Below are 22,245 nucleotides of genomic sequence, written 5' to 3' on the forward strand. Positions count from 1 at the left end.
AACTGTATGAATGGCGTTCGTGGTTTGATTAGATATGTTACGTGGTTTGATTAGATATGTTACTGTGTTCGTGTGGGGCTATTTTGAGCCTTGTTAGTGGTATAAACTAGCGATTTCTTTTTACTTATTATATGCCCCCATTACTCGCGTTATACGCTAAACAGTTTTTAGAGATAAAACTCTTTACATTCGATTATCATGAAAACAAATCTCAGAGAACGGTTGACTAGGTACCAATGTTTTATTAGACCAAAGGTTCATTTTGTGCCGGAGTTCTCCTTTAAAGAATGTTGATATCGCTCCAAATAGTTTTAGTGACCGTTGACTTGGATATTGCTCAAAATACAATCATCATAATTTTGGGTGAGCCATCTCTTTAAATTACATTTTTAAAGCCGTTTACCTAGACATTTCATGGAAGAAAAGGACAAAGGCAAGTTGTTGTTTTTTTGAGCACTGGGCCAGGGCACAGAAGAATTGTACCTCTCGGCCACGTGGTACGATCCTAAGAGACTGCACCAAGTCTTAATCACAGTACGATGGGATACGAATGAGATATTTGCACAGAAATCTGAGCTGGATTGTTCAGCACTGCCTTAAAGAGTGGAAGTTGGTGCCTGAGAGTCTTGCACAACTAGTCTGTGACAGAGAAAGAAATTCTTGGAAGGGAGGGCACAGAATGCCTGGATGAGTCTGTATGCATGTGTGCTCTCTCTGCTACTTATTTCTCAGCCTCCTTTTTTTCATTTCCATTTTTGGAGGCACACGTGCTAATGTCTGCATTCATGCGAGGAGGCTGACAGGAAAGCGAGAGCCTGAGCCAAAGGCATGCTCTTTATGCGCGCTCATTGTTTATGTGAACGTGCTCAAATGTGTGTACGTCTGGTTTTTGTGTGCCAAATGCATGTCTGAGAGAGTGTGCGTGGGTGGTGTTGGTGTTTGACTGTGGAATATGTGCATTGTGTGTGTGGGTTGATGGATGGGTGGGTGGTTGGTATGTGTGTATGCAGAGATCAGAGAGCTCTGTTTGTTTTTGTCTGACTCAGAGAGGGAGACATACAGTGCAGACGCAAGCAGAGAGGGGAGGGAATGGATGCACACACACACACACACTTAAACACACAACTGGTGCAGTGAGCCATTTCCCAAATGGAGGCATCAAATGGGTACGCTTTGATTAAACAAACATCAGCTCGCATTGAATCCAATCTGGTTTGGCTCCATTGGTTTTGTTTCGTCATTGTAGAGTTAAAATGAAATCAAAATTGATTCTTTTTAATGCACATTTCTGGGGTTTCATGTATTCAACTTTATACACGCACAAAAAAAATCCATACCCACCCATGCCAGTGTTTGAGTATAATCAAAAGTTGTCAGATTTATAAAACCATACGTTTGCCAGAACTTTTCCACCTCATCTTCTCCCTGAAATAACCATATATGGAATCCACAAAGCTTTTTATTATGCATAGCCTAATTTGCATGCAATTTACACATGCATTATCCAGATAATATAACTTCCTACTGCATTTAAAGTCGCCATGAAATGACAATTCACCCTATTTTCTAAATGCATATAATAGATCTTATTGTGAATGATTCATCCATGTTAGAATGTTAGTTTTTTTAATATCTTTTTGCATGGAAAACATATCATGCACATTTCAATGGCTATTTTGTGCTTATGCAACATTTATTCATGAGGCCCCTGCTGTTATTGTGAATCATTTCTGTGCATGTTATTCCAAAATGATAAATGTTTTTTTCCAATGGAATGAAAAAAATTGCTTTGAAATAACTTCTTTTGTTTCTAAAACCAGTAATTTAATGCTAATGCATCCTCTTTACAGTCGACTTCAGTACTGTAGAACAACCACTTTTAGTGATCCAATCATATTCAAGTTGTTAAAATCAAATCAAATCCTGCCCTATATTTTGGTTTCTTATTAAATATTCCAATTCTGACATATTGTGGAATTAAAAGGGATTGCGAATGCCATTTTTATGTTGACTTAGACCAACCAAAATAAATTCTTTCATCATTTACTCATCCTCAAGTTGTTCCAAACCTATATGACTTTCTTTCTTCTGCTGAACACAGAAGATGTTTTGAAGAATGTCGGTAACCAGACAGTTGACGGTAGCCATTGACTTTCTTTAGTATGGGAAAAAATTACTATGGAAGTCAGTGGCTACAGTTACCCACATTTTTCAAAATATTGTCTTCTGTGTTTAGCAGAAAAAAGGAAATTTAGGACAACTTAAAGGAGTAAATAATGAGAGATTTTAATTTTGGGGTGAACTATCCCTTTAAATGTCAAGTGAACACAGCAACATGTGAACACAATTGTGTGTGTGTGCGCGCTCGCGTGCGTGCGTGCGTGCGTACCATTCCACTGTCCAAAAAAAAAGTAAAAAAATAATATTTGATTGATGGTGACTGCAAAAATATGGCTTTGTGTTGGACTGTTCCTCATAGCACCTTTTGAAAAACAACGAGAGAGAAAAAGATAAAAGCTGTCGACATTTCTTCATCCTTTTGGAATGTACATATAAGGAGCTGAATCCTGTGATGTACAGCTTGATACATATTATTATTGTTTTTTTTTTATAATGTTGGACACGTAGGGAGAGACCAGGAGGTTTTTTAGGAAGCAGCCAGCATGCGTGTCCACGGGGGCTGGATTTTGTGATGTTTTCGACTCATGAATCACTTCTTAACATGTTCTGCTCAGTGGTGCATTGGTGAGATTGGGTACACAGTGTGCGCTGAACTCTGAACCCGATGAACTTGAGTGGAATTACCCAGTGTAGAAGTTTAACCCCTGACCCGCACCCTGGGTTCATGGTCTTTTGTGCAAGATCCTTTTAGTTCTTCAATTAAAATACATGTATTCTGAGTAAGAATCACGCAGGACAAACAGAACAACTGAGGTCAAGCTTCGAATTGAGACTTGCAAAAAAAAAAGAAAAAAGAAAACCATAAAAAAAATGAGGGATAAAATGTAAGGCGTACAACGTATCTTTGTTTTTCTTATCTATGTTTTGTTCTGCTTTAGAATAGTGCTTGGCCATTGAGATGCTACTGATTTTTAACATAGACTGTAGAGTTGTAAAGAAACTTGTACAATAGCTAGGATCAAGAGAAGTGCTGGGAAAGCATGAGGGCAGCTGAAACGAGCTGAAAGCGATTTCACTGTATTGAAATGTCATTATTTTAGGGATGGATGAGCGTATGAAGGAGCGTAGATGTAAGGAGTTAGGGTCTTCATGCACTGCAAGCTTTATGTTATTATTTTTTTCTGTCTTAAAGAAATCATTTGTTACTGAATTAGTTTGCTGGTAAAGAGGATCTTTGAATGATGTTGAATGGCATGTGTATGAGCGCCACCTGGTGTCAGACTTCATAAATGCTGCAGGTAGAAAAGAGAACTGCAATGCAGTTACTTCTCCTGGCCAATAAGGGACAGCAAAGGATTTAGAAGAAAAACCTTGTAATCTGACTTGATTTTAATTCTCATTTTTTAGGTTTTATTTAATAACCCCTGAACAGGAGAAAATGTACACAGCTGTGTTTAAAATGTTTCTGAACTGCCAAATACAAGGAAATGTTATTGCGTTTATTCCGAACTAAAATAAATTGTTTCTGCTGAATTTTACCAATGTGACGATCAAAACAATCAATACTTAATATGACACTTTATTAACAAATGGCCAATATGGGGAATTGCGGACAACTATCACGAACTAAGTATTTGACACTGCAATTTTTATGTGAAACTTTACTTTATTATTAAATTCCTATTAAAAATTAAAGTTTTTTTTTTTTCCTATGGGACAAAGAATGAAATTAAATATTGTAAAATGTGTTTAAATGGAGCTTAGAGCGCTACAAATTTATCATTTTCTGAAGATATTAAATTCATTTAATTGTGTTTATTTTACAAGAGAGAGGGGACTGTTCATAGTTTGTCTTAGGGGTCTTCAATGGAGGGTCTGCAACCCTATTTTTATTTTGTAGTGTTGATTGACTACAAAATAAAAAGCTAAAGATGTTCAGCTAAAATTGTATTTGTACTCCCACATTAAATAAAATAAAATGGATATTTTATTTTTAATACAATAATTAATAGTTATTTCTTATTTTAATGTCTTTGCAATATAAGCGTCATATGTAAATACATTAATATGGTTATATATATGCATGGCCAGGCTTAAAGTGCAACACTCAGTTTTATATAATATGTAAAAGGGGATCCATTCTCCGTCTTTATGGACAGCAATGGGTGCTTGGCCTTAAAAGAAGTTGAAGACCCGAACTTTCGCACCTTCAGTGCCCTCTCTCTGCTTCTGATTCGATTGAGCAATGGGGAGTTCAACTTTTTACATTTTCAATCAATTTCTTTTTTCTTTTTTTTTTTCTTTAATTCTGAGTCTTAGGGCTGGTTCACACAGAACACATTTTTGCATTTAACTGTGCTGGGTTTTTTTTTTATATTGTTTTTATATGTAAACCTTGTGCTTGTTGGATGTCTATTTATTGTGGTTGAAAAAAAGTTCAATTTAGACTTTTAAGGCAAGACACCACTGGTGCATATGGTAAAAAAAATATTGTAAATTTTTTATATATATATATATATATATATATCTCATCATACTTTCCCAGATGATTAATCATAATACATTAAGACAAATGGTTTGTATTACACATTTTCTGAAATGTTGTTTATGTTGCACCACTGGTGCATATGGTAAAAATAATCTTTAAAAAAAATTATATATATATATATTATATCATCATATTTCCCAGATGATTAATCATAATACATTAAGACAAATGGTTTGTATTACACATTTTCTGAAATGTTGTTTATATATGCAAACGAGGCATTATCTAATTAAATATGCACTAATTTGCTTAAATTTCCAGCTTAGAAATCTGAACATTGGAATCATTTTGAGAAAATAGCCCTTACAGGTATAATTGAAATCTACAAACCCAGTTAGATGAAGAGTAATAAAATATGTGTATTTTGGATGTTTTCTTTTTTACTAGTCCAAAAGATGTTATGGAAGCCCAAAATGTCAAAATTGACCAGTGCATGAAAAAAAACAACGGATTTCCCTGTGTTATCTTAACTTAAAAACACGTCTCAATGTGTTTTTAGGTGCAAGAACGCGTTCTGTGTGAATGACTATACAGTATATACACACACTCCACCTCAGTTATGTGGAAAAAGTAGAGGCATGTACACAGGAAAAACAATGAAAGATGCAATCAAAAGCCTCGGATGAAGACATACCTCTCTTAAACTGTTATCTTATACATTTTATCCTTAGATGTCTATCAACCTGTTAATCTCGTTTCACCTTTCCAGTGTTCTCTCCCCCAGTATAAACATGCCTCTGTCCCTCTGCTCCATGTACATTTACTTCACCCTTCTGTGCGCTTCTGCGCTGCCGGCAACCTCAAAGACTTTTTACAGATTTCAAACATATATTGCTCCTTGTATGTCCCTGCCCACCAGAGACCAATACATGTGCGTGGATCTACCTCCCGACACCTTCAGCCATACCTCCCTGGCCCCTGTGCCCTAAAACAGGTCATGTGACGAGAGACCCCTCGACGTGCTGCTGTTCAGATTTGTCTGAACGGTGTTACAGGAACTAGATGTAAATGGTAGATTCATACCTCACCAGGGGCCGGGAGCTCCGACCGTCAGCATGGCTCCGGAGAGCATGTCTCTGGTGTGGCCGCAGGGATCTTTCAGCTTTTTTTATTTTCCAGTATAGATATATGAATATACATATATAAATACAAATCTATATATACTGTACATTATACATAGAAACACTAATGAAGTTTGATTGTTAGTTGTGCACTCACAGCATGAGATGTTATTCCCCAGAAACCTTTTTGGAAACAAATGCAGTAGCGTCTACTGATGTCAAAATCCCCTTCACCCCACCCTGAGTACATGCCAGTGTTTCCTCTGTGTTCCAAGTGCCAATAACTTTGTGTATTCCTTAACTGTGACCCAACAAGAAAGAAAATTGCACATTACTGTAAAAAAGAAAAAGAAAAGATAATCAAGAAAATACATCTTAATAAAAAAGGTTTGTAACAAAGAAAATTATTGTGTTTGGCTTTTGTTTTAATGTGTGACTTAGTCATTTATTTTAAAGCAGTTACAGATGGACCTTTTTCACATTTCCGGTTCTCAGAAGCGGAAGTCGTATGAGGGGCCGTTTTCATGACACCGTTTAGCTAAAAACGGGCACGTATGCGTTTTTGGCCGTTCATTTACACGACAACGTGTTTTGGGCGCCTGAAAAGTAAAATTTAGAAATCGGGTTTCAAAGTTCAAGTTTTTGAAAAAGAGACAGTTGTCTCCATGTAAACTACAAAAATGCGAATTTGTGAAAACGGTGACGTCATGAATAAGCAGGCGCATAATTTTTCATTAGTAACTTCGCCAATTTCTGGCCTAGCGGCATTATACAGAGTTTTTAATCATTTTCGCGGATCAGTGTAAACAGTGGTCGTTTTGACTTTTAACGTTGTCGTCTGTACGCGAAAAATGCTAATGTAACTTAGCTACATCGTTGTCGTGTAAACGCAGACAACAGCGTTTCCATGACTTTCAAGAGGGAAAAAATAAAGAGATTACAGCAGTCAGAAGAGAGAAAGATGTAAAAAATACATCACTATCTCAGCCGTTAGTCTTTTTTTTTTTTTTCTACAAAGGTAATATAAACACAACGTATAGCGTTATAAATGTGTATTATAAAAGTGGAAATGCGTCATCACAGTCCGTGAAAAGGGTCCTTTAGATTATATTTTGCATGATATGTATCTTTATTGTGAAAGAAAATAACAAATGCCGTGTATCCCTGCTATAAAGTTATTTATTAATGTGGTGCATGCAATTTGAAAAATGACCTGGAAAAATGAATGGCATGTCAAAGTCATAAACTTTATTCAGGGACCATTTGAATTTATCAAGATGGCAAAATTTGTATACAATACAAATGCTTACAAAAACAAGTGACAAGGGCATTATACTTTTGAAATGCAATTATTTATATGCAGGCAGCACTGAAAGACATTACTTTGCAAATAAAAGACAATCATATGCGTACCAAATCTCCTTAAAAGGGCATGTAAGAGGTAATAAGTTTTAGTTCATTGTTCCACATTTTTAGTAGCAGTGAGTACTAAAATATGTTAAGGCTTAGAATATTCAAAAAAATCTTACGTTTGAAGTTGGATCTGATTTTCAGTCAAGGGTTTATTTACTTAATCATATTACAAGAAACAAGAGAATACTGAAATGTCATATTCAGAGAGGAAAGCATTTATACTGAACATAATACATTCACCCACAGGCACGTAGTGTCTCAGATCAGAGGGCACACTGGAAACAACTCATTGGCACGGAGGATAGCAGTACAAAATGTTCATTAGCACACCCACAGATGGGCACAATCTGAGCTCAAGTTCAGGAATAGAAATATCAAGTGATGATCCTAACAGTGGGGTCCGATCAGCTCTTGAGGGGATGTTGTCAGTTAATATAGCTGACTTTCAGTACATGCATCTCGCTGATATTAAAAGAGCAGTTAATAGCATTTTCCTTTGAAAAATAGTAAAATGACAAATATATTTAAATATATATATTATTATCATTGGAGTAATGGGTCTGGAATATCACTTTGGCATGCAGTGAAGGCTTAACCCACACCATCAATTGAGACAAAGAATGTCCAAATGATTCTATACACATCTCCACAGTAATATGAAACTTCACAGTCCAATGTACAGTAATCTCAAAAACAATGCATAAAATTATATTTTCAAATATGGGGAAACTCAAATATTACAAGAATAACCAAATCATAGTCTAAAATATGGGAAATCCCAACCCATAAAAGCAGCACATCCATGAAGATTCATGAAAAGTGCAGGCAAATTTGATGATTTTTCTGCAAGCAATTTTACATAAGCTCACTCAAATAATGCAATAAAGTGTCAAATTTATCCATAAAGGAAAAGCAAACATGTAAAATGCAAATGTTAACCTCATGTTAAAGGTGCGACTTTGCTTTAAAACCATTTAAATAACCCTACATTTCTTGCTATAATTTCCAATTTACAAACAATTTCCAATGCACACCATCATAGGTTGTTTGATGATTGTTATTTGATGACTTCAGAGGTTTCTATCATGACGTTACAGATCTAGAGGGCGCTATGAGCCTGCATTACTCATTGTGCTTTAAATCTGAATCAACCAATAACAACAACATTTAAATTGTTACATAATTGGTGAACATATTTATGGTCAACCTCTTTCACGGGCATTTATAATGTACACAATTACTATGCTGCTGTAAGAATCAAACATATAAAAATATAATAAGGCAATATCAAATTCCTCATCCCCCACTTATACTCTGTACCACAAATAAAACATAAGAAATATAATAACTGTTAACTTCCATCTCAGCACTAGTGAAATTCTGGATTAGACCTTCCAGTCGACAATAACTCCAATCCAAAAGCAGCGGGAGAGAGTGAAATGCTGAGAGCCAGAAGACATATGGATTAGATGAAGGCAAAAAGACGAGAAAGGACTATAAAAAATAACTGGGATCTCTTTCTCACAAAGGATCATGGAAGCTGAGGTGGAAGCATCATGGTAAAATTCTTCTGTAAGCTTTTGGCATGATGGAGGGCCAAACCGAAGAAGAGTCTGGTTTAAATGGTGAAGAACAAAATGAGCACCACGATCAGTATGATTACAAGAACTCCAATAGCACACCACTGTCTCCGACCTGCAACACACAACACATATGATCCAAGTCAAAATCTCATGCTCGTTTCTTAAAGGGATACTCCACTTCTTTTGGAAATAGGCTCATTTTACAACTCCCCCAGAGTTAAACTGTTGAGTTTTACCGTTTTTGAATCCATTCAGCCGATCTCCGGTTCTGGCGGTACCACTTTTAGCATAGCTTAGCATACATCATTGAAGTGGACAAGACCATTAGCATTTCTAAAAAAAAAAAAAAAAAAAATGACCAAAGAGTTTCGATATTTTTCCTATTTAAAACTGGACTCTTCTGTAGTTACATCGTGCACTAAGACCGACGGAAATGTAAAGTTGCGATTTTCTAGGCTGATATGGCTAGGAACTATACTCTCATTCCTGCGTAATAATCAAGAAACTTTACTGCCTTACCATGAGTGCAGCAGGCGTAATGATATGACGCAGCGCCTGAAAATAGTTCCGTTGTGTTGACGGAAGGTAGCCTTTTTTAAGGCGCTGCGTCATATCATTACGCCTGCTGCACTCATGGTACGGCAGTGAAGTTTCTTGATTATTACGCAGGAATGAGAGTATAGTTCCTAGCCATATCAGCCTAGAAAATCGCAACTTTACATTTCCGTCGGTCTTAGTGCACGATGTAACTACAGAAGAGTCAAGTTTTAAATAGGAAAAATATCGAAACTCTTTGGTCATTTTTTTTTTTTTAGAAATGCTAATGGTCTTGTCCACTCCAATGATGTATGCTAAGCTATGCTAAAAGTGGTACCGCCAGAACCGGAGATCGGCTGAATGGATTCAAAAACGGTAAAACTCAACAGTTTAACTCTGGGGGAGTTGTAAAATGAGCCTATTTCCAAAAAAAAGTGGAGTATCCCTTTAAGCCTAGCAAAATTAAGATAATTAAAGATATAAAGCTTGTGAAAACAATGAATGAGAACGTTTGAGAAAAAGTTAAATGCTTCCTTTTAGGTCAGTAAGATTTTTCGTTCGCAAGTTTTATTCAGAAAAGATATTAAAATCAAAAATGACACTAAACACTTTTGCACTGTTACAAAATAAAAGTCTATTTGAAATAAATGCTGCTCTTTTGAACATTTTTATTCCAAAAAAAAATCCTGACAAAAATGTATCACGGTTTTCACAAAAATATTAAGCAGCACAAATATTTTCAACATTGATAATAATAAGAAACATTACATTGAAGACTGGAGTAATGATGCTAAACAGGAATAAATTACATTTAATTGTTTGTCTTTTTAATTGTAATCATATTTCACAATATTCCTGTTTTTACTGTATTTTTGAACAAATAAATGCAGCCTTGGTGAGCGCAACATCTTTCAAAAACATTTCAGAAATACCAACCCCAAACTTTTGAATGATAAATATAATAACATAACATTTTAGGCTGAAATTACAAACATTTGCTGTGAATGATATAACAACGTTAGAAGTAGAAGAACACACAATAAAGGAGTAAAAGCACTCACTGCTGGTCATGTGTGAAACCTTCTCCATTTTCTTCAACACTGAGTCCATTCTAGAACCGGTCTGGTCCATCTCCTCACTAAACTCCCCGAGCATACTAGGACAACAAGCACACATGGCAATAAAAACAATATTGAGTATTAGAAAAATCCACATGCTAGTGTTTCTGTTTATTCTTCAATATCCTACACTGCCTGTTCATCCAGCTCGTCTCCTATCCTGCTGGACATGTCCTTCAGGACACGGATACTGCCTGTGACCAGCTCCAAGTGCTCATCCTGGTCCTGCATGATCAGCTGCAGAGAAAGACAAGTTGGGAAAGTTATGACGTAAAACGAACAAAGAAGAAATATTTACCATTTTCTGCCATGAAATCAAAATGGACAATTCTTGGTTTTTAATGGACAAAATCTTTTTATTCATGTGCCCTAGTGATCTTTAATAAATAATAACTCTTGCAGCGACATCTCTTCTCTGATGACATGTTTACTGGTGCGAGGGGGGGCAACCTGTCACTCACATGAGATCAACCAATAGCAAATCACAACGATCCAACCATCCAATCAATTCCCGTTTGACAAAATCAAGTCCTGCCCTACATTTTTTCTTGTCCGAGAAGCCGTTTCACTCTGATATACGTCACAAAAGAGAAGAAAATACTATCACAACTTCCAATTCATGCCATTACAAAGCTGAAAAGAGCCAGGATATATATATTTTTAAATAACTCAGATTGTGTTTGGCTGAAAGAAGAAAGTCATATACACCTAGGATGGCTTGAGGCCGAGTAATCTATGGGATAATTGTAATTTTTGGGTGAACTATTCCTTTAAGTATCTGAACTACTTGCCACTAAAAGGTCACATTTCCTTGTTTTCTGTGAAGCTTATAAGATGCTCTTTGGAATATTGTCAAGTAATAATATTTTCACAGATAACAATTATTTTTTTGACCTCATGTCTTTTACCTGCTGCTGTTCCTGTTGCTCCTGAATGTATCTGGAGTTTGCAGACACCAGGTGAGGCTCCAGACCGGCGTAACGATCCTTTTCTGTGGCCCCCAGCAGAGCCTGTCAGACACGGACGCAAGCATGACCATATGAATCCATTCACAGTCATTTTAGTGAAATAGTGAATGAATCACTCACCTGTCTGTTTTTCTTCTCTGCTTGGGCCACAGCTAAGGGACTAGAGAGCTGCTCTTTCATCATCTACACACAGAAACACACTCATGTACAAGACTAAGACTACACCATATCATTAATTAATATATATATATATAGATAGAGATAGAGATAGAGATAGAGAGAGAGAGAGAGAGAGAGAGAGAGAGAGAGAGAGAGAGAGAGAGAGAGAGAGAGAGAGAGAGAATAGGAGAGTGATTGACACCTGCACAGAATTCCGTGTTCGCTTCACAAAGTCCTGCCTCTCCTGGAGTTCATATTCCCCTAAACGGAACTTTCCAGGGTTTGCCTCCACAATACCTGATACTGTCAAGGATTATAATGAGTTCTGCTTATTTTGAGTTCAAAAGTTTGAGATCAGTAGAATAGTTAAGTATTTTCCTTTTGAAAACTATAACGTTACAGTCTTTTAGCACCTTAATCTCCCTTTTGCTAAACTGAGGTATCAAGGCACACGGTATTTGTGTAACATTCCGACTAAAGTGTCGTCATTTTGATATTTGAAGGCATCATTGGGCTTTGGTTTATGGCAGGATACTGATGGTTTCATGCAGGTCCTCTAGGTCCCAGTCGATGGCCCTTAGGCAGTTTCGGAGTTCATTGGTGCTCCAGTCCAGCTCATCGCGACTGACGGGTGTTTCTTCCTGCAGCAGCTCCTCCCAGCGCTCAAACAGCCCCTGTGCTTTAGACAGGGCCTTCTGTACCTCCCTGCCACATAGAGGAGCAAACTGTCAAACCCTTTCTACTTCAAAGGAATCAAAGGTGTTTATCAGAAGCAAACAACTTTTACATAAGCACTACTCCGGTGGTAGTTAGGCTACTGTCGTGGTGGGGTGATGTATATGATTATTTTGTGGTTTGTATCTGTACATTAAATGAATGACATTGCCACACAAACACATGCAACATAAATCAGTGTGTTTACACTCCAGTCAACAACACAAGCCACTATAAAATGTCTCTGGCTTCTTTAGACTTAATTCAACCTTCCAGATCACTAAAACTCAACTAAAAACACACCTGTATTTTGTTTATTAGGGAAGTTTATAAGTAAAATCACATGGAAACATTAATAATGTGACAATGACTGGAGTACCAGGTAGTGATTAAAGATACTTCACTAACACTTAAATTAACCTGTCAATATCAACCTGGTGTCATTTAGACAAAGACGGAAGACAGACAATAAGGCAGGGAAGAGGAAGATAACTTTTCTTACCCTTTAACCACGAAAAAAGGATCCTCCATCGACATATTAGCCCCTGTGCTTTAGGAGCTGCGTGAAGTCAACGGCAAGATGGATTGTATACCCACGCACGAGTTTTCAAAATAAAAGCCCGTAAACTCTAAACAAACATGTTCCATACATAGCATGTTCCAATATTAACATTGACCTTTTTTAAGTTTCTAATATTTAAATATTTTTTAATATTTTTACATTTTTATTGTGCCCTATTTAAAGTTTTTTGGCTTTTAGTATGAATATGTTAGCCTTACTGTTATCTATAAGCTAGTGTGCTCCAAAAATTGTCCAAAAAACAAAATTCGCATTTAGAAGACCAAACCCAACGTTGAAAATTAAAATCAGGTTGATGTCAGAATCCAACGTCATTTTGACGTTAATCTCCAACGTTGGACAGACGTTGTATTGTGGTTGAAAATGAAAATCGGGTTGACGTCAGAAATCAACATCAGTCGGGAGTATCAGTCCACTACAGTGGGGTTTTTCTTTTGTTATTTGAGCAAATGGGAACACAAAAAATATGTAATGTAAATATGTAATGTAGTCTCTCATTCACCGCTATAGAAGTTTACCCAACTATGACGACTTCCGCTTCTGATAAACTGGGGAATGTGAAAAAGGTCTATTATTCAGATGTCCACTATAATGTCCTAATTACAAATGCAATTACAAAAAAAATCATTTGATATTCTCTTTATTTAATACAAAATTTTAAGCACACAAAATTGTGATTACTCTTTATTTTAAGGTGTCCTTGGTAGTGTAAAAAGTACTGAATACATGGGCGTCGGAACCATTGTATATGGGTGGGACAAGACCCACCCACTTTTTAAGACCAATGATATTGGACCCACTCACTTTTACATTCAGCGCATATGTCTGTTCGCTTTCCAGAGCGCCGTCAGTCAAATCCATTCCACTTGAGGAATGCCCTAATGAATTAAACTCCATTTCCGCTGAATCGCTACATTATATTTCTCAACGAGCCGCAACTCACGAAAATAACCGCCCGTTGTACCCTTCCAGTCAAATATTGCGTTGCAAACATCAATAACAGCTTTAAGTTGTCAATGCTGGCAAATGACCATGGTTTCAGCAGCGGGATAATCCACGGATAGCTGTGCATTTAATGCACGACGTGGAGGCGAGTTTAGTTTACTTGTTTAATTAAAAGGCATCAGAATACATGAAATGGCATTAGTAAAAATTTTCTGGGGGAGGACCCACCCACTTTTTTTTTTTTGCTTCCGACGCCCATGACTGAATATATAATATTAATTAACATATACATTGGGTTGGGGTTAGGGTTAGTTGCTTGTAATTATGCACAAATTACTGTTATTGCAATAAGTACCGTGCAACAAGGAAACTGTAAAATAAAGTGTTATTAAAATGATTTTTTAAATAATACGGTTGCCTTTTACAGTATTTATTTATTGCATAAGAAAGACTATACATCACTGATAACAATTTGGCTAAACAAAACTGTCAAACAATTTAATGAAATAAAATTATAATGAATTAAAATAATCATGTAAAATAATTAAATTGTATTCATTGTAAGTAGTCATTCATTAACCAGCAAATAATTATGTTAAGTTTCCAAAATGAATGCAATTGTTTTGAGTAGGTTATCAGTCCATCCTAATGAGTAATAACAATCTGTACTTTTGCAGAGAATTAATGCACTAATGTCTTTGAATAGCCTACTTGATTGAGAAAACAATGCGTTTCCTGTTCAGTTGCATGATGCATTACCTCATCTGTGGCTAAGCAGAAATGGCATATTTTTAGCATTGTTTGTCACTCAATTCCAAAACAGGGTTGTTAGCACACCTATGTTGCAGTCCTGACCTGATTCATAATTAATTTGGTTATGTAACTGGCCTGGATGTGCTTGACGCTCAAGGCAGTAAATATGCTAGGCTAAATACGGGTGGTGGGTGACACAAATTTTTGAAAGAGGTGTGTTAAAGGATTCCCATATGGTTTTTAATGCCAGCTACATGGTTAAATCCCTGACGTCTGGTCCCCTCTCCTCTCTTTCCTTTTAGCAACACTATTCTCCTTCAATTCCTCCCCCACCTCTTAAACAGTCACCCTTTCCTTCCTGTCTCCTGCCTTCCTCTCTCTCCACACACTGTTTCCTGTTTCACACACACACTCCACCTCCTGTGAAAAGCATAAAGGTTGGTTGTATTTGTCAGGGCCACATTTGTGAGTAGTGAGGCAAGGTGAAAACTGACTTTAGAGGACATCTGAAATTCTTTCGACTATTTGAAAGACAGATTAGGCTGAAAAGATGTTTTAAGATGTTTATTTCAGGGTTGGGGTTTAGCAAATATATCATTATGTACATATTAAAACTATATTATAACCCTCAAATAAACCTGTTGACAAGATTGTGGTGTGATCTCAGGAGCAAAGAACGCTTGTGGAAGGAAAGAAAGATAGGGTGGACCTAAATAGAGGCCTGATCGCATGGAATGCAGTTTGTCAGAGAACTGTAAGGGAGCTTTTTTTACAAGCGGTAGCTTGAAGGTCCTAGTGATTAGTCACTCTGTTTACAAAACTGGTTTGTAATCTGATGCCCTAGTGTTTTAATAAAACAATATTTCCTCCCTCTTCTGTTTCTCTGTAAACACATTCACAAACAAGACTACTACCCATGCTGAGCAATAAATCAAAATAATCCGAATGAGATTTATTGCCAAAAATGCTTACACACACAAGGAATTTACAGTAGGCCACACACACACACACACACACACACACACACACACACACACACACACACACACACACACACACACACACACACACACACACACACACACACACATTCGACTTGACAAATGTTTTTTTTTTTCACGCTCATAATTTAAAAGCAATTCTCTGTACAAAAATGCTGCACACCAACAAAATCTTTAATTTCGACATAGCCAGCAGGTAGGCCATTTTCTATAAATAGAATACGGCGCATGTGCTGTGAATAACAGCTGCATTATGACCTCAATCGCTTTGCTTCCTTCCTAGTTACGCTCATGTGAGCAGAAAGGGAAGAGGGGAGGAAGGGAGGAGGGGAGGAGGGGGGGCTGTTGGACCGGTGACAAGTCCAAATATGGTGCGCGGTGACATCATCACTGCCTCTGCTGAGGCTGCGGGAAGCTGCGGCACGTCACGGCTTTTCCACTGCGAGTGCGCGCTCCCCGGAGACACGACGGATCTGCCAAATATGGCGATAGAACGTGACGTCGAGCAAACAGAAAAAAAGTGAACTGTAAACACTGGGGGCAGATTGATACAACTCTCAACATGAATGTTTCAATGTTTTTGTTATAGGCAATTTCAAATAGAAATACCACTTAAAATAAATAGCATAGATAATAGGCTACACTATAAAAAGAATAATAAAAAACAAAACAAAAGCCAGTTAATCAGGAAAATGATGCACTTATCATTTCCCCTACACTTAATGCATATTTGATGTATTCATTCACATGTCATTAGTATAATTACATGAGATCAATAAGTAATGATTATTTGAGAAACAGATCACCTGAGGTCATTTTTTTACTGTACTGCCAGACATCTGATACAGTGCGATAATGACATATGCTGTTTGTGATGACACTTTTGTAGAGCAGTGCTATTAAGACCTGTGTTGCCAGATTTCATTAGAAAAAAAACCATCCATTTATTTTTACAAAACAAGCCCAAAATAAGCAACCCTATTGTTTCCAGCTTTTGGCTACAAGAAGACAAAACGTTTTTTTTTTTTTTAGATTTTTAAACATCACATTCTTGTTTTTAATTTTACTAATGAAAAACGTTTACGTTTTCTTGACTGAAGTAAGGCTGTAATGTAGACAGTATTAAAGACTCTTTAAATAAGAAAGCTAAAGACTTTAAAATATAAATATTTTTAATATTTCTAAACACCCTTATTCACCCTTACTACACACAACAACCCCCCCCCCCCCCCCCCATAAGGATTTTTTTTTGTTATTTTTTTCCGCTTTATGGTTGCATGTTAAATTGTATATTCAATATTTGCATTTGAACGGAAGTACATGTATAATAATGTTAATGTCCATTCAATAAAATCAATTTGTTGTGTGCTTCTGGTGCAGGCTGTGTTTATCAATGAAAATTGCTTTATTTAATCATTCTAATTTATTGCTGCACAATTACATTTTGCTGCAAAGACAATATATTTGCTAAATAATTAAAATACTTAACTTAACAAATGTATTTTTTCCCCTCACACCCACACCAGGGTTATTATATTAAAAACTAAAACATTTTATTAATTGAAATCAACCTGAAATAAAATAAAATGTAAATATTAAATGACAGTTATAAATGTTGCATAGGCAAATAATTGTAATAAGTTTAAGTTGAAGGGGGAAGTAAATTAAAAAACTAAGATAAATATTAAACTGAGATAAATATATATAAAAAACAATGAAAAAAAACATGTAAAAAAAATATTAAATAAAAAATTAAAATTATATTAATGAGAACTCTTAATAGTAGTCTACATAATACTAAAATAACACTGATCCACACTGCCACAATTTAATGCATGTATTACCATACTCTTCCCAAGCTTAAAGTTGAGTATAATAAGTGGACATGGCAACACAAAGCATATGTTGACTTGATACCTCAGTGCTGTGCCAATATGACGTATGTTGACAAGACGGGAGGGGCGTGTTTATACACCCAGGGGAATGGAAACTCTTTACGTCACCTGAGCGCACATAAAACACCGCCCTGAGAGGAGAAAACTTTTAGTTTTACAATCCACCGCGAAGACCTTAAAGCTTAGACGTTTAAAAGTCTAGAACTGAAATATCCTGATACATTGTAAACACAATGGACGTCGAGGCAAAGAGAATCATGGCTCTTTCTATTAGTAAACTGTATTCATTGAGAACCCAGCGCGGGGGATTGAGACTTCACCGGAGTCTCCTGCTCTCCATGACCATGAGAGCCGCACGGGACATCTACCACACCGCGCAGCAGCTCAGAGACGCGGAGGAGGAGCAGGTCGTTCCGTGCGCCCCGGAGGAGCCCATGGAGATTACTAAAGACTCTCCTCAGACTCCTAATGAGGTCGCAATGAAGCCTCAGGAACCTAAAGACACTCTAGTAGTCGAGGACAAAGAGAACCTGTGCGCTTCTGAACGGCACTCCAGGAAGCGCCGCGGTAAGACGGCGCTCGAGCCCGACTTTCTACCTCCGAAGAAGGCCAGAATGGACACGGATGAGGAGAAGCAACATCTCCAAAGCGAGGTTTTGAGGACTAATAATGGAAACAGCTGTCGCCAGGCTGAAACCCTGACAGCGTTCACAACAAATCGAGCCATCGGGGCGTGTTGAGCAAGACGCACTTTGGATCATTCCGAGAATCGATCTCCCTTGATGGGAATTTCCTGGACAAACTGGTTCAGAACGGACTGGTTATGCAGCCTGACCCCTGTGCGGTCGGCTTAGCTCGCCATAAGAGCTCCGAGAGAGGCCAGGATCAGGAGGAATGCAGGACAGGTGGTGGATACTATGATCCCAATCGCATTGGAATCACCCGAGCTGCTTCATTGTTCAGTGAGAGGAGTCAGATGACTCTGTTGAATCACGTATGAACTGGGCTCTGATGTCTTCTATCCAGCCTATGAACTTTACAACCTCAAATAAGAAGAACTCTGACGGTGTATGACACGCATAACATATAATGTTTATCCGAGTTTGATACTTGAAACTGTCTCGAAAATGCCAAAACGTGTTAAATGTCACTGTTGCACTGATCAATTGCACATAATATGTATTGATAATACTAATATAAGAAGGGCATGATGGACTGATATCATATGATGTTGATTTCAGTGTTTACGGTTTGCAATAAACATGCAAATATTTAAAAATCACCATGTTGTACAGATTTCATTTTGAAGAGCTCACAGAAACACCTAACCCATAGTTTGGGCTAATATTTGTGGATTAAATTAAGAAGTTCTAATTGAAGTTATATCCCCACCCCCACCGTTAACCAATGAAGAACCATGATTCTCCAGCTTTTTACTTGAGGATTAACAAATATATATATATATAGCCTATATATATTAGAGATTACACCCACAAAGAAAGCTAGCCAATGAAATATCTTAACCATAACTAGAAAAAAATCTGATATAGTATAGAATTAATAGATTTTATTAATTTATTTATATAGTCTATATAGATTAATTAGACTTTTCTTAGATATTTCCCAAGTCCTACGGTTATGAATTAGTTAAGGTTTTTCAAACAGATCATCTCTGAAATATGTGACTATAACTCACTCAGCCTTTCATCATGAGGAGTAATGCTTATCTCACTGATCCTAAACCCAATCATAAAACATACAGCTCATCATCTGTCACTCTTGTGTGGGCGATAAAAGGCAACAGCTGGAAACACTACGGTAAAGTGTGTAATTTCCCTTCATTAGTCAGCAAGACCTGTCCGAACATGTCCATGAAATTCACTTTTCCCTTGAACACACAGATAAACTTTTTTGGCTAGTGGCCAGTGTCAGACTATAATTGTCGAGCTTGAAGTCCCAGTTCAACTGGCATTACAACATCCGAAACTGACATCAGTAGAGCACAATGAGAAATAATTAATGCAAGAGAGTGAAACTAGAGTCCACAAGCCTCAGAGCATGAATTTTAATCACTTCCGTATGCGCTAACACTGTTGTGTCTTAAGCTCTGGGTGGTTTCGTATACCTAAAATAAAATGTTTAAAACGTAATTTTTTTTAAAAGGTTTTTTTCTAAGATTTAGCGTGACACAAAAGCATGTGATTAGGCTCTAAATTCAAATGACTATGAGTAAGTATGAATCATTGCTCTGAATGTATATGTGGGTTGTGGGGGTGGATCTGAATAGGTGTTCATGTAATTTCAGGTAGAAAGTTTTGGCACCAGGAGCGGATGAGCAGACAGGAAGTGACATTTTCAGGTGGAGATCATTTTAAATGGCTGAATCCTCTGTTAGGAAACTGCAGTGAGATAATTGCTCAGGATGATTAATTACTGAAACTCATTTTAAGATTAGTCACTGAAACCTAGTTCAACTCAGATTGCGTGAAACCCAAATGAATCTGTTTGATGTGGTCATGTGTGGAGTAGGTGGATACCTCAAACAGGTTTCTGATGCACTAGTTTCCTCCAGGGTGGTCTTGATGTGGGTCTTTGACCTGACAAATGAGGTGGAGGGGGGAAATTATGGAAATTGTGATTTTGGCCTGTATAAATTATATTAAGAATGCTTAGTTATGCTTAACTGTTAACTTTTTCAATAAACAACATAAAAAATAGAGCATTGCAGGAAGAGAAAAAAATCATCAAGCTTTTCTCAAGATCAACCATTTAACCCTGATAAAGAAATAAGAGAAATAATTATCGTTTTTAATTTATAAGACACATAATATTTCTAACATTATTTCTGTATTACTTATAATAACACCATATATATATATATATATATATATATATATAACAATCAATAGTTGTATCTGTTAATGCACTGTGAACTAACATGAACATTTTATTAACATTAACAAAGCTATACATGCTGTAATGCTCATTGTTAGTTTATGCATTAACTAATGGTAAAAAAAAAGAGACATTATTGTAAAGTGTTACTAATTGAAGCAGAGAAGGGCAAATATTTTTTAAATATACGCATGTATGCATGCACATATTTATATAGAAAAAAGGTTTGCCCTTCTCTGCTTCATGGTGACTAACAGTTAAATTAAAGAGGAAGTATGAGGGTGTTTAGATGCACAGTCACTAATTCTTCGCTTCCTGGGACACTCTTACTTGGTTTTTAACATAGAGTCATTGGGTTAACAGCCCAGATCCTTAATAATCCGGCTATCAACACTTCCTTAACAGCTGTCAATGTGTGGCATCATTTCCCCCACCTGAAACCTGATTGAATCCTTTTCAGATTGTCGTGTAGGTGTGAACGCACGTGTCAAAGAGAGGCTTTTGCCTTCAACAAACATTCATCAATTGTTGTGTACAAAGACTGAAATTATACACTCGTTCACACACAAACTACAGTCGTGCATCTGAAGACAAGAGATGGGTTTAGAATGCATTCTCTCTGGTTTTTATTCAGGTTCTTTAGGAAGAGGTCTGTTCGGAATTACAAAATGCACTGGTAGAAATAGCAGAGAGATACAGAGACAGAGGAAGAGAGAGAAAAAAGGGTGATTTTTCATAGCCAGAATAAATGTGTAACATCACCAGGTTCAGGCAGCCTCTTTCACAGCTCAACATCAGCAAAAAGGGTTTTGGAGTTCTTCTTAAATCAGAGTGATGTGCAGTCCCTCACACTGAGAGTTACTGGATATCTTTTAACTTTTTTTCTTTTTTTTTTTAATTCTGTAATACATTTCCACAGCATGTAGTGTGCTCACCTCACCCACGATTCTCAGAGAACAGTTGGCAATAGAAACAAACAAACATTCTATGAGTATTTATCATTTATCGTCTCTTGTATTATTTTTTTTCCCCTCTTGGTGCTCTTTTTTGTCTTTTTCATTTTTAAAAATAGAAGAAAAAAGGAACACATTGCTCATAAAACATCTAACTATATTTATATATTTATACATATATATATACTCTTTTTCTTTATATTTCTTTTTATATTTTAGAATTCCTGAAGTTGACTTTTGAACCCACATAGTGGCATGCACATTGCACATGCAAATCAGTAATTAAATACCTCTCTTTATCATGGCCTTTTTTTCTCTTTTGCTTTTAAATGGTTCAGGTCAATAGTAATATGGATGGTGGGTGGGTGGGATATGGGTGATTAAGGAGAGATGGGACGGGTTTGTGGGTGTCACGGTGACAGTGGCTGCGCGCTCGCAGGAACTCCTCACATACTCGCACATTCACACCACACGCTTATTTCCCCTTCGACACATACGAGCGCTGTGAAGAAGCACACTCCGGCTGACGGTGGTGAAAACACACTTCCTGTCTTGTGAGCCGCTTCCTTTTAGAGAACCTCAACATTCGTTTCTCTTTTAAGTGAAATCTGTTCGTTTATCTGCTACATGTTTTTTAGCATCTATTCTGTCTTAGGCAGAACAACTAGTGCACTTAAAGGGATCGTTCAGCCAAAAATGAAAATGCTGTCACCTTTTACTATTACTATGTTTCTTCTGTGGAACACAAAAGAAGACATTTCGAAGAAACACAAAATAACATTGGACCCCATTGACTTTCATTATCTTCTTTTGTGTTCCGCAGAAGTCATACAGATTTGGAACTACATTTAATAAGTAAATGATGACATTTGTCACTTTTGGGTGGACTGTCCTTTTAAATGTGTAATAAGTATGATTTATGTTTTAATGAATGTAACTATGAGCATTACTAATAATACATTTATATGTCAAAAAAATGTCTTACATATTATCAATATAAT

At 36.7% G+C, this 22,245-nt stretch overlaps 2 protein-coding genes across 3 annotated transcripts; one reads left to right on the top strand and one right to left on the bottom strand.

Annotated features, from left to right (window-relative positions):
* Positions 1-7,246: 7,246 nt before the first annotated feature.
* On the bottom strand, positions 7,247-12,834 carry LOC130083587 (syntaxin-10). 2 transcript variants are annotated; one of them, XR_008806858.1, is made up of 9 exons: positions 12,725-12,834; positions 12,044-12,213; positions 11,711-11,805; positions 11,470-11,532; positions 11,290-11,391; positions 10,512-10,618; positions 10,325-10,419; positions 8,669-8,838; positions 7,247-8,585 (listed from the first exon to the last, which is right to left on the bottom strand). XR_008806858.1 is itself a non-coding variant. In XM_056248670.1 (8 exons), exons 1-8 carry the CDS (start codon positions 12,757-12,759, stop codon positions 8,762-8,764), a joined length of 744 nt encoding a protein of 247 aa, XP_056104645.1. In that variant the 5' UTR covers positions 12,760-12,834; the 3' UTR covers positions 7,247-8,761. The 2 variants fall into 2 exon arrangements, 1 of the variants encoding a protein (XP_056104645.1); XM_056248670.1 differs by having other exon boundaries at positions 7,247-8,838.
* Positions 12,835-17,571: 4,737 nt separating this feature from the next.
* Positions 17,572-18,678, top strand: ier2b (immediate early response 2b). Its single transcript, XM_056248510.1, has one exon. It carries the CDS (start codon positions 17,630-17,632, stop codon positions 18,134-18,136), a length of 507 nt encoding a protein of 168 aa, XP_056104485.1. The 5' UTR covers positions 17,572-17,629; the 3' UTR covers positions 18,137-18,678.
* The last annotated feature ends 3,567 nt before the right edge of the window (positions 18,679-22,245 follow it).

The sequence above is a fragment of the Rhinichthys klamathensis genome, unplaced genomic scaffold (assembly GCF_029890125.1).
Source record: "Rhinichthys klamathensis goyatoka isolate OS25496 unplaced genomic scaffold, OSU_Roscu_1.1 h1tg000056l_1, whole genome shotgun sequence".
NCBI lineage: Eukaryota > Metazoa > Chordata > Actinopteri > Cypriniformes > Leuciscidae > Rhinichthys > Rhinichthys klamathensis.

Coding starts and splice junctions, on each gene's coding strand:
- ier2b (XM_056248510.1), top strand. CDS start 17,630: ATGGACGTCGAGGCAAAGAGAATCATGGCTCTTTCTATTAGTAAACTG.
- LOC130083587 (XM_056248670.1), bottom strand. CDS start 12,759: ATGTCGATGGAGGATCCTTTTTTCGTGGTTAAAGG. Junction 10,420..10,511: donor GAGCTGGATGAACAGGCAGT/GTAGGATATTGA, acceptor TTGTTGTCCTAG/TATGCTCGGGGAGTTTAGTG. Junction 8,839..10,324: donor GGTTTCACACATGACCAGCA/GTGAGTGCTTTT, acceptor TGTGTGTTGCAG/GTCGGAGACAGTGGTGTGCT.